General features: G+C 42.2%; 2 protein-coding genes across 2 annotated transcripts; one reads left to right on the forward strand and one right to left on the reverse strand.

Moving 5' to 3' along the window:
• The first annotated feature begins 7 nt into the window (after nt 1-7).
• Nucleotides 8-1,048, forward strand: LOC115632026 (TBP-related factor). The gene is made up of 2 exons (XM_030528973.1): nt 8-376; nt 434-1,048. Exons 1-2 carry the CDS (start codon nt 237-239, stop codon nt 951-953), a joined length of 660 nt encoding a protein of 219 aa, XP_030384833.1. The 5' UTR covers nt 8-236; the 3' UTR covers nt 954-1,048.
• Nucleotides 1,049-1,181: 133 nt separating this feature from the next.
• On the reverse strand, nt 1,182-10,534 carry LOC115632025 (CD109 antigen). Its single transcript, XM_030528972.1, has 7 exons — nt 10,404-10,534; nt 7,098-7,993; nt 3,238-7,039; nt 2,981-3,174; nt 2,590-2,764; nt 2,411-2,516; nt 1,182-2,348 (listed from the first exon to the last, which is right to left on the reverse strand). Exons 2-7 carry the CDS (start codon nt 7,979-7,981, stop codon nt 2,137-2,139), a joined length of 5,373 nt encoding a protein of 1,790 aa, XP_030384832.1. The 5' UTR covers nt 7,982-7,993; nt 10,404-10,534; the 3' UTR covers nt 1,182-2,136.
• Nucleotides 10,535-12,847: the final 2,313 nt, after the last annotated feature.

Consider the following 12,847-nt stretch of genomic DNA (forward strand, 5'->3'; position numbering starts at 1 on the left):
CAGCGATTTATAACAAAAATTTGTTAAAACATGAAATATTAAGCGAATAAAGCAATTGAACGGAAATCTTAGAGAAAATTGTTGTGATCATTTAAATTTGCTGGCGTTTACCTAATGCGAAATCGCAAAAAAGTCTCAATAATGTCTTAGGCCTTTGTATCTAAAGCAATTCATGCCCCATTTTATATGCAGTTCTGCGGTTTTCTTAAATTTTTATTCAATTCCCCGAAAAAACCATGCAATTCCATTTTAAAAATGCTGATGCGGGTGAAGACGTCGCTACCAAAACAGTAGCTCTCAATCCGCATGCCTCCTTACAGCCACAACAACCAAGCCCATATGTCGAACCCAAAGACGCCCACGAAGTTAAATTACAGTAAGTATAAATCTTAAAATGATTTCATTGAAATCCTTTTCATGGTCTCGATTTCAGGAATATAGTCGCCACTTTTTCTGTTGCTTGCGAGCTGGATCTGAGGAGCATTAATGCTCGCACCCGCAACTCAGAGTACACGCCAAAACGATTTCATGGCGTTATAATGCGAATGCATTCCCCACGTTGTACAGCACTTATATTTCGGACCGGTAAAATCATTTGTACAGGGGCTCGCAACGAAATAGAGGCTAACATTGGATCTCGGAAGTTTGCACGCATACTGCAAAAACTTGGCTTCCCCGTCAAATTTGTCGACTATAAGCTTCAGAATATAGTGGCCACTGTGGATCTACGATTCCCGATACGTCTCGAAAACTTAAACCAGGTGCATGGGCAATTCAGTTCTTACGAACCAGAAATGTTTCCCGGTCTCATATACCGTATGGTGAAGCCTCGTATAGTACTGCTAATTTTTGTCAACGGCAAGGTTGTGTTTACGGGCGCCAAGTCCAGAAAAGATATAATGGATTGCCTGGAGGCCATCTCGCCGATACTGTTGAGTTTTCGAAAGACATGAACAACATATTACGGTTACTGTGACTTTAGCCTTCTGATAAATGCTTTTGAAATAAGTATAATTTATATAATAAATATTTTTTATGTTCATAGTAATTCTTTATTGAAATTGTAATTATTTCGTTATCTCTCAATGTAGCTCTCCCGTCATTCTTGTATTTCCTAAACGGGCAAACCATGCACTTATTTCGTTGGTTGACCAATTCGTGGTTGTAATTCGAATTATTTCTTACGATAAAGGGGAGACGAAGTTACGTTTATTCAAGTTTTCGTATTTTGTCAACTACAATAATATCATTATAAAAAACTAATGTATAAAACTTTTTGAGAAACTTACACAATAGGCCTCAATTTCCCCAACTGGATGCTACCTGTTTCAAGTGCCTGAACAACCTAGAATCTAGATTGCTAGAATTTATTTGGAGCACTTCAAAAAGTTAACAATCAGATGGAGGAACTTATTCATATAGAAAAGTAAATGGACGGGTTCATTAACGCTATTACATAATTATTCGTTTGTTATTAGTCATTGAGATTACTTATTTATATAAAACTTCCAAATGATATGAATGATTTTCAATATTTTTCGTAGTATTGGTTATATTCGCTAATGATTTCTAAAATCTAATCAAAGGCAATTTGTGATTTCAAAAAGACACATAATGTTTCGATTAGCGATCAGTTGTGCTGCAACAACTGGCGCCACAGACAAAGAGCTCTTGGAGCGCTCTGATTTTAAAGCAATGGAAAAGGAAATGAAAAAGAGCATTCAAGCTACGACTACCGACTTAAAATTTACAAATTACATATGTATAGTATATGTACGTAATATTACGTGAAACACTAAGGTATTACGCTCAACGATATGTGGGTGGGGCAAAATAAATTAATTCAGCGGGTCGTTTGTTTCTTTGTTGCTTTTCCACGGAGCTGCTTTGATTTGTACATTTGAATATTAATTATATGTATGTATGTATTTATATGTTAAGTTATATGCGGTCACTGCTATTGGCGATTTAATTAATAATCAATCAATTATTAATTCGTAAAATAAAAATATGTTGACCAGAATTTTTGGACGGAATGCAATTTCATAAAACACAAAACAAAAACAACACTAAAAACAGCGTATTAATTCGAGTTAAATTAACATGTGGCAACAGTCCTCATTGAATGTCTGAGTCCTAGGTAAGCACATGTAACATGTTCAAGGCAATATGCGTGCGACTGCGCAGTAAATAAACGAAAACACTGAAGAACAGCAATGAGACGGACATGGATGTTCGCCAACCCATGTTATAAATCGAGCAGTATGGACACTGCGAACTGCCGCAAACTTCGCAAATGTTGAGCAAATAGGTGGGTAATGCATCAAATATAGACTCATTGAATCGCTCTGCATGAAAAGAACAATAATAAATTATTAAATACTAGTTGAAAATTAAAAGGGATACCCACCAGGAGCATAGTAGTCGTAGACACGAACCGGCAGATAGCGCGACATATTCGCAACAGGATACCAACGCTCTATGGTAAAGTTTACGCATATGTCCTCTTGATCAAGCTGTGTGTGTTTGGGAAAGAAAAATGAGGTCAGCGACTCATTGCAAAGCAACACTTAATCGATGTCAACTTACAAAATCAAAGTAGAACACAATTTTGCGGTCCAGGTATCTAGCACGACGCAGATTCCGTACGCGATTGCTCAGCACATAGCTGTCGAGCTTCTGCTGCTGAATCCAATATCCTGTGGGTATAGCCACATCTAGCACTGCCATGCCTGAGCGCTCCGCCTCTTGTGTATTAACCCAGCTAAAATACACCAATATTAGATATGTTAAGCCCCAAATCTTTTGCCACCAATAAAATTGCAATTTAAATCAAATATTTATGAATATTTTCGGTAAAATTTTCTGTAAACACCGGAAAAAAAAGACACAGCATTCATATTATCACCGCTTTTAAATGATAATGGTAGTTTGCAATATTTTTATTTAATATTGGGTTCTTCCTTGAAATATTACTTACTGTTGACAGGCGACGTAGGAGATATGCGACTGATTTCTGCCATGGAATATAGCCTTGGTGTGCAGACCGAATGCAGGTACGGGTGGCTTTGTTTGGAACTTTTCAATATCTACATTGTACTGAACATGCATTTGAAGGATTGCATAGCCGGCGCCCTTCGCTTGCACCTTGATAGTTCCCCAAGCATCGGGTATCTGTTAAAAATAATAGAATGAAACTTTTATATATATTCCAGACTTCAACTTATAGAATCAAACCTCAATGCTCTGTAAGCGCGCCAGATTTGTGTCATCGATGTGCAAATACTGTGTCTTGCCGCCTTGCGAGGATGCTTCAATCTCCACGCTCAGGGAGGACACCTCGCGAATGCGGGACCGGACCGTGTACTCTACAAGAGCCCGCAGAGCAGCGCTCGTATCTTGGGTGGATGCCCAGCCTCCATCGTATAAGCGCTGGGCATTCAGCCAACGCACAATGGGATCCACAAAATACTCACGACGTGCCACATAAACGAGCAACGCATAAGCCGTAGTTTCTATATTTAGGGAATCGTATTCATAAGGCAGGCGAGGCAATGAGAACCACTTTTGATTTTCCAGTTTACGCGGCGGTTGCGGCAGCTCATTGTTACCCCAATACATGAAATCACCGATTGTACGGGCGTGCCTTCGCAGAATTCCAAAAACATGCTCCGCAATGGGGGAGTTGCAGAGCTGGAGGGCATAGGCTGTGATGGCGACATCGAAAGGATCCGGTGTGTCCTGCAAAAACTGCATGTTGCGCTCGATCCAGGCTATGGCACGTTGTTGGGCCAAAGCCACCCGGGAGCCCAGGGTGCCAGAAAGATCTTTGACAGTGGCCAATGTGATGAGGACGTGTGAAGTTAAAGTGATGTTACGATTCCGCAAGCTAGTGTAATTGGCATAGTTGGTGCGGTTAATTTTGCGATCGGGCAGCCAGGTGACCTCGTAGAATGCACCCTCTGGAGTTTGATGCTGCAGAAGCCAACGCATATTCTTCTCAATTATGGTAGAGTCGATCCAAATAAAGTTCTCCCACTCGTAGAAGGATGCCTCCTGGAATATGCGCAGACAGTACGAAGTCAGCCACACAGACGAGGCGGAATTGTTCCAATCGGAGCGGAATAGCGAGAAGGAGCCGTCTTCCCGCATGAAGGACAGCTGACGCTGATAGCCAATGTTCATGTGATAGAAAGCGTTCTTTTCCAGCGTCTTGTTGCGCTGGTTAATTAGGCGCATATACATGATTGTGTAGAGATTTGCGGCGAAGGAGAAGGCATTCTGCTCCGCTGATTCCATGGGTAGGTAGAGAAGCGAGCTGGCATTCACTGGCATGGTGGGGAATATTGGACCAACCACGTCTCCCACCACAGAGATGCGCGCACGATTGGAGCCATAGACGAAGTACCGATCCACCTGATACGGAATCTCGGGTGTTTGGGTGACATTGACGTGCATGTATTCCAGGACATAGGCACGATTGGACAAGTCGAGCAGCACAGACTGATGACGATACTGTGGCAGACCATCGGACTCTACATGCAAGCGACGGGTAATTGTGTCTGTGCCAAGAAGTGTGGCCACATGGAGCGTCACATCAACATCGCCAAGACGCTGCGGCACCACGGGCACATAAACGACCGTTGTGCCCTGAGCATCTAGATAGATGAAAAACTGATGCTCGCCAAAGGAGGTGCGCGGATTGTACGACCGAACAATACCATCCTCCTCTACATGCACAAACTTGTAGTCACTGCTGCCATGCAGCACTACAGTAGCTTCGATGGGTGTGGTCATGTAATTGAAGACGGTGACGCGTATGCCGACTTGCTCGCCCTGCCGGCAAGTGCTGGGCATCTCCACATTGATGAAGAAGGGTTGGACACCCACATATTCCAGTGCACGGTTCAGCATGCCGAAGCCCTTTGAGGGGCTGACACTGAATGCACTTACCATCCAATAGGCGGGACGATCGGGTACCTCTACATTGAAGATGTAACGCCCATGGGGCCCAATGTTCACATCCTTCCACAGCCAAACATTCTCGTAGTGGCGCAGCACGCGATTGAAGCGATATTTGCGGTAATTCAGGAGCTCAGTGTCGTTGCGAACTTTGCAACCGATTTCGTCAGTTCCATCGTCACAGTCCCATAAACCGTCGCAGTGTTTTTCCAGACGGTAGCAGCGTCCCGAGAGACATTCTCCAAAGCCAAGCGTGCGGTTACAATTCTCATAACGACGCGGCACATAACCATCGGTAAAAACAATGAGTCCGCTGTACTCAAAGGTGCGGTTCGCATCGATGCCAAAGGATGAGGCCGGAAAATATACCAATTGGTCTGGATTTCCCTCATGTGAGTACCAAATGTGCTTATAAGTGCCATTCGTTTGCTCATCAAAATTCGACATCTTAGTAATAATTTTAGCGTACGTTAGTTCGTTGCCCGCCTGCATTGTGTAGAAGGCGCTGTCGATGCCGGAGAGGCCTACATACGAGCCGGGCTCGCCGTAGATGGCCACTTCGACCTTCTCGCCAGTACGAGCCTTCCGATTGTTGATGTAAACTGTGAAGTTGTTGCGCGAAATGCCGTTGACGGGGAAGGTTAGAGAGTCCGCCACCACTTGTCCCTGAGGCGTAATCTTCCATACTACGAGTGTGGCGACTGGTGCCATTTCGGCGCTTAGCACTACAGCTATAGTTTTGATACCCTCTGTGATAGTTTCCCGATCATTCACCAAAATGACGCCTTTCGACATGATGAGATAGTTGAACTCCTCCAAGAAGAAGTTAGTTCGTATATGGAATATGATGTACTCTCCCACCACTGGTTTCTCAGTGCTGGTGGTGATCTTAATGTGCTGATTGCGTGGAGAATAGTGCGAGACAAGTAGTAGCTCCGTTTGGACTGGTTCGCCGCGCGAATCTCGCGTGGACTCGTACGCCCCGCGGAACAGCGTGGACTCGTTCACCACCCGGAACACCGCTTGAAGGCGCATCGTTGTGATGCCATTTAGGAATTCACGTGCTTGCGGGCGTTCATCTAACTGCAAATCATTACGTAGATCTATTTTTACCTCCCAGACGCCTTCGGTCTGCTGCGACATTTGCAGACGCTGGAGAGGCCAGTCCCGCCTGCCACCGCTCTTGCTCTCTACGAAGCCGCTCACCTCCATCAGCCCCTGGCGCAGCAGTTGAGGATCAATAGGAGAGCCATCGTGATATTCCACCACTAGGTAGGTTGTGAAAGGCATGGCCGGCTTGAAGACCTGTGGGGACTCGCCCAAAAAGGCTACGCGCAGACTCGAATTATACACACGTGCCAGCGAGTAGCCCGAGATTATCTCGTCGTAGAACTTTTCACCCACAGTGGCTGTTATCAGCACCTCCATGTTGGCTAAATTAGGAACGAGCACCTCCAGCTCCCTTAGCGACCATTTGAAGTCGAATGTTCCGTTAAAGTAACGCAGGAAGGGCAACGTTTTACGATACGAGCCCGTCCAGGAATCGTAGGTCTCTTGCAGCTCAGGCTTGCGCACCCAAAAAGGCCACTCTTCGTCGAACTGGTAATGTCTCTCGACGACATACTGATTACGATAAAGCAGATCCTGCGGCAGATCTGCCCCATCCGGAAGCTGTGGCTGAATGTACTGTGGATTTTGATTGTTTTGATTGTATCGCCAGCGCTCGTTGTGTCGATTCGCCTGTTCTAACGGAGAGCGTCCCAACCGGTACTTCTCGTTCAGTACCTGATTACTGAAGTATCCAATTGGTCGAATTGTTGCCTTGAGCGTCAGATTGCCACGGACGGGCAGACCGCTTGTGAAGTTCGCCATCACGCGACCATATATGTAGCGATCGGTGGTAAAGAAATAAGCCGGCATAGTAACATTGACCTCGAAACGTGTTTGGTAGTATTCCTCGACTGTGAAATGGCTCTCCTCCTGCTGGCCTTGCGCTATGACCCGTATAGTCCATTCCCCGAAAATGGGCTGATCTGCCAGCTTGTACTCGAGTGAGACGGAGCCCAGATTTGATTGGCTACAAAGAGTAATACAATTAAAATTCACTTACTATGAAGGGTGGTTTGTCGTGTTACCGTGAAAGCCAACGCTTTAGGATGTGTCCGTTGGGATCTAGCATGTAGACGTCTACGGCATTGTCGAAGCCCTTCAGCTCTGTCGTAATAGGTATCGTCCGAAAGCGCACTGTCTCGCCTTGCATATAGAGTGGTTTGTCAGTCTGCACAAATATAGTCATGGACCGTTGAGAGAAATCGAGTCGAGTTTGATTCAGGAAGGCTACACCTCCAAAAACATTCTGATAGAAGCCCTCGACCCGCAATTTGTAGTCCCCGACCACACTGGTCGGTGGTATGCGCATCAGCAGAGTTTCTGGCACGCCTTCCTTAACATCCTTTGAGTCGCCACTTATCTGAACTCCATCGCAGGAAATGCTAGCGTGCACTGTTATCGGATATTGCGCCTGCAATATGGATACGGACACTTGATAAATGAGTCCCGGCCGCACCATGCGAGAGGCCACTATAAAATAGGTTGGTTCTCTGGAGTGCAGGGTCTCCAAGAAGGTCGCCTTCACATTGTACGACGACTTCCCGCGCGTGAGACTAGGCTCCGTATCCAAATAATTGCCGCCTAGTCGCTTGTTCTCATTGTCCTGACCAGACAAACCATTGTAGACGCCCCCAACCCCATTATCTGTTCGATACCGCGTTCGATCATTATTATTTCCAAGTCCATTCGACGAAACATCACCGAACTGCTCGTTATTGTAACGCGGATCATTATTGTAATTGTAGTCGCCGTTTGGATTCGGATTCAGCCCATACTGCGGTGTGGGATACTGGTCGAACTGATTAAGCTGTCGTTTATTAAGTTTATGGGTATCGGGTTGTCCCACCGTTAGCTGCAGTGCCCCAAAAGCAAAGCCGAGCAGCAACAGCACTTGGCACAAACGCTGCATTCTCTTGCGGACCTGTGAGTGAGTGAATAAAGAAAAAGCTTTCTGATGAATGAATAGAGCGGGCCTAATGTATTATTCTAAATATAAATAGGTGCACAGTAGAAAGCGCTTAAAAGTTAAAATATAAGTGGCAAAATATATAATGAAAGGGTCCCCTATTTCAATATTTCAGAATATAGTGGAACAAGGAATTTTTTGGGGTATAATTATGAACAGAATAATTATTGTAATTTATCATATGGTTAGTATGAAGAGAGGACTCACTGTATCCCACATCCATACATACGTATGTACATATTATGAAAATAGAAGTTTTGTGCGCCCCCAAAATTTGATTCTGTGTTAGCTGTTCACTAAGATCTTCGGTTTTTTGTTTCCGCGTGCTGCGTAACAGCAGTTCTCCCAAACATTGGAAGGCGTTGTGGTATTTTTAGCTGGGCGTAAAACGTACTGGCCGGAGCAATTAACGCAATGCTGGGCCTTTTTAGGGAACTACACAACCTAAGCACTCGCATTTGTTTTAGGAGGCGAGATTAAGTGTTCAGTGTGAGCGGATATAATTAAAATGTGTCGAAAACAAGACAAATGTCATTGAAGTAGATACGCAAATAGGCGTTGATATATAACACACATGCTGTTGTGTTTAGAGAGCACGGTATTTCGTAATCTTTCACAACCCACAAAAAAACTTAAAGGGTACACACTATGAATATTATCGAGCTGAATGAACAAACTCCGCACACAATAGCTTTTTTTCGCGATAGGTCATACATGATCGTTCCATCGCAGCCTACACCTCGACGGTTGCTGAAATAGAAAAGGGGAGTTACCCTCTTTGTACATTCCCATACTTTCTCTGTAGTGCTGTTGCGATAGCCAATTATAACTATTTGTGTGCCATCCTTTAACTACTGATCCCCATAACTTCTGTATTACGAAATGTTTTAGTATAAAACAGTTCCTTTTTCGACTTTTGGTCATTTAAGGCGTTGGTCGCGTTCCACAATTGTTATTTTAAGTGACTTTTTATCCTGTCACGTGTCATGGAAAACATGCATATAAAGTATGTATGTATGTATTTTCATTTACGGTCAGATGTAATAAGGACTAGATTAATATAAAACATATTTCAATCAGTTACCGGAACTGCAGAAATAAACTAGAATACCGAATGCTCTCCATAATACTTTACTTTTTAAACATAACCAAAACGATGGGGTAGCCAAATTAATTTCTGCAAAGAAATTTGTCATCCTAATACAAATTTGAATTCCTTCTTACAAATCGTGATCGTATTTGTCAAAGATTAGACACACTTTTTGAAGAGTGTTTGGAAAATACCAATAAGATGCAATTGCAAAACTTGTGGGAAATTTTTTAATATATTAATAATAAATATATAATATATATAATTTTATTTTTATTTGTATGCCGTTGGGACAAATATTAATAAAAAAATTAGTAATTAAAAAAAAGGATGAGGAATGGTAAATACTTTGATAAAGAACATATATATGTATGTACATACACACAAACATGTATAAGAAATGTTTGACCTCAGTCTGAAGCGGTCCCTAAGCAATGAAAAGGTAGATTTAAAGTGCAGTTGCGGGCGGTATACTGGAAAATGAACAACGAAACATGGAAACGACTGTTGGTACCTGTGCCTCTATGATATTGCGTGTGTGTGTGTGTAGTTGTTTGGCTTGCGCACTGAAGCAGCAGAAGCCACCGGCCAATGAAGGCACGCGAATGTTACGGTCAAGTCAAACGACACACACAACTAAATGAAAACTCGAGCTCATAATAATTCAGTTCTTCGGTAGGGAAGGCAACTTCTATGTAATCTACCCTTTGCAGCCGACTGCAGCACATGTATACAAATTACACACACACACACACGTCCATACATACATATGTACATTTGTATATGTCTGTAAAGTGGCATTAATTAGTGTATGGTACGTGTGTCATAAAAAAAAGGGGGCAAAAGTGCAAGCACAGGACAAATTATGCACCGCCAAGACAGACGCTATGAAATTTGAGTTGTAAAATGACGCGACGCTAGAGAAACCTGTACGATCCATTCCAACTGGACAGCAGGTTACTAACTTCTGCTGCTTGCCAAGCCTGGCAAAGGAATATTTTAGCATTTTAACAAAGAACAACTATCGTGGGTAAAGCAATTATTATTGTTATCAATAGGTTTAAATCCAATTGTAAAACACAGGTACAAATATATAATGTTGTGTTTCTTTCAATTCTCAAATTTTTGGTCAACGCCCATACGCCAGCAACAACAACAACGGTACAGTATAATAATAACGCAAGCAGTACAGGTATTTAACTAAACAAAAATTGGGCGGGTCGCATCCGAAGACGAGCGCGAGACTTAGGCGGCAAAACAAACAGAATCACTCACCTTATTTAAACAATCACTATCGCAACATTCACGTTAAGCACATTATTTTAAGTAACCCAACCAAAATGAAAAGAATTCAAACAAAATTTAAAAACGAAACAACAAAAACCACCACAATCCACACCCGCAAACGCACTGATGACTTATGTTTGCGATGGTTGGAGATGAGATATTTGTAACGGGTTATTTGTTTACGATAGTTCCGATAAAATACCAAAAACAAACAAGACCAATACCACAATTTAAATGGAAAAAATGCATATCAAAATATTCAACAAAATTACTATTAAAGTTATAAAAAAAGTTATTTGATTGCATCAGGTTCTGATGAATTGCTGCAGACCTGCTACGGTTCTTCCCTTTTGAGTTGATATTAACTTTTCCTACAATATTGTTCATATTATTGCAAAGTTTCAGCACCACACGTCTCTTGAGTACATACATGGCATACAAATATTATTTATTATATTTAAAATCATACTGTATTTGGCTACAGTTGCGCTGTGTTGGACCAAGAAATTACAGGTCTCCCATCTCTACATATACTAAGGACTATCGATGGATCAAATCGGATGATATATCAATGTTTGTACAGGGTTGCACTGTAGCTAGCGAGTGACGGCGCCACTGCATTGTGTGCTTGTGTATGTATTGTATGCGTGTGATGTAAGGTCATTCGCGTGAAAATATCTGCGAGGAAAAATCGAAATTTTGTGTTTTGTGTACTAGGTAAATTGAAGAAGTGTGCAGAATACTGCAGTTTAGGCGATTGCGGCTGCATTAGCTATGATTTGAGTGACATCAATCACGTGCAAATGGACAAAAGAAAAATGATTCATGGTTGCCTAACGTAAAAAGCGTGTCAAAAAGCAAGAATACACGCAAAACACAATCACAAAGACGGGACGGTGGAGCTTGAGCTGTAGAATCTAGAGTTGTCAACACAGTGCGAGGAATTTCGTCATTGAGTGTCGCGTATCCATGTGCACGGGATTGTGTGCGTGTTTGTGCTATCTAGTAGTAAAACAAAAAATAATGAAAATGAAACAGGAAAAATGAAATAAATCGTACGTGCTAAAATACTACAATGTTGTACATAGAAAATGAAGGCCTATTACATAAATGGTTCACTGTGTAAAGCTTATATTGAATAGAATAAGGCGAGGGCACCGCTCTCTCTCTGTCGTCATCGCTGCTAAAAAAAAGAGGAGCCAGGCAAGAGCAGCAGAAGCCGCGTTACTATTTTTGTCCACACTGATCTCGTGAAAAGCAATTACAGCGCGTCTATTTTACTTTGGGCCGTATCGTTTTGTTTTACGATATAAACATATTTACATAAATGCGTACATAAATATTTCATTTGCTGTTCGGTTACCCAACCGTCGTCCTTTTTAATTAAATCCACAAGAGAACTAACGACATTTATACTATGGTGTTGGTTTTTTTTAAAGGGGTTTCATCTTGTATCGGTTTTAATCATGCGGGTGCTGAAACAATCACGTCATCCTGTCTTTGCGACTCACATACTTACGCACACATACACTCATGTATACAAATACAGGCACACACACACACACTATAAAGCCATTTATATGAACTTTATTGGCAAGGGCAACCAGGGTCCCAAGCCAGTGCGTGTTTATGTGGGACGCCTTTGGAATGCGTGAATTTGATTGTTATTATTGTGTCCGTCAACATCGTCGCCATATTTTCGGATGCTTTTTATTAGTGCGATTAAATAAGTGCAATTAAAGTGCTGCATTTAAATTGTCGCCTTTGCACCAGCATATGTACACATGTATGTACATAAGTGGGTACATTACAGCCGCATTAGATTCCGCACTAGCCGCAGCATCAGCAACAAATTTCATGTTATCGTTGCGTGCTATCACATACATAGTATGTACATGTGTATATATGACAGCAAATAAACTGAGTCATAGCCGCTGATGACGTTATGCTGCGCTAAAGAAAAAGCTAGAGCGACTTGTGGCTTATTTAAGTGATTACTCAAGTTTCGCTAATAAAATAAAACCGAAAAATGTTTGTGTTCGACTAACCTCCATCGCGATATCGATTATTATTATTGGTATAGGTAATCGATAATGTGCGAGCGATCAATTGTATATGTTTCTAAATGGAATCGACCAGCTGATTTCGCTGGTTATTTTCGAGGTGCGAATTCGCAGAGAAACACATTTGGGAATACGCACGCATTTGTATATTGGCAGCTATTCAGCCCGTATCGGGTTCAACCGCCCATAACCGGTTTAGGTAAACGTCTGTCGGCTCACGTCGACTTGCTAAGAACGAATGTAAATACATATACATACTATATGTATGTATGTAGGTTACATATGGATGTTACTATGTATGTACATTGCATATAAAATACTGCATTAGGCTTTATCATGTGATATGGACATATTTTGTCGTGCACACAC

Source organism: Scaptodrosophila lebanonensis, unplaced genomic scaffold (assembly GCF_003285725.1).
Source record: "Scaptodrosophila lebanonensis strain 11010-0011.00,11010-0021.00 unplaced genomic scaffold, SlebRS2 tig00001412-arrow-pilon, whole genome shotgun sequence".
NCBI lineage: Eukaryota > Metazoa > Arthropoda > Insecta > Diptera > Drosophilidae > Scaptodrosophila > Scaptodrosophila lebanonensis.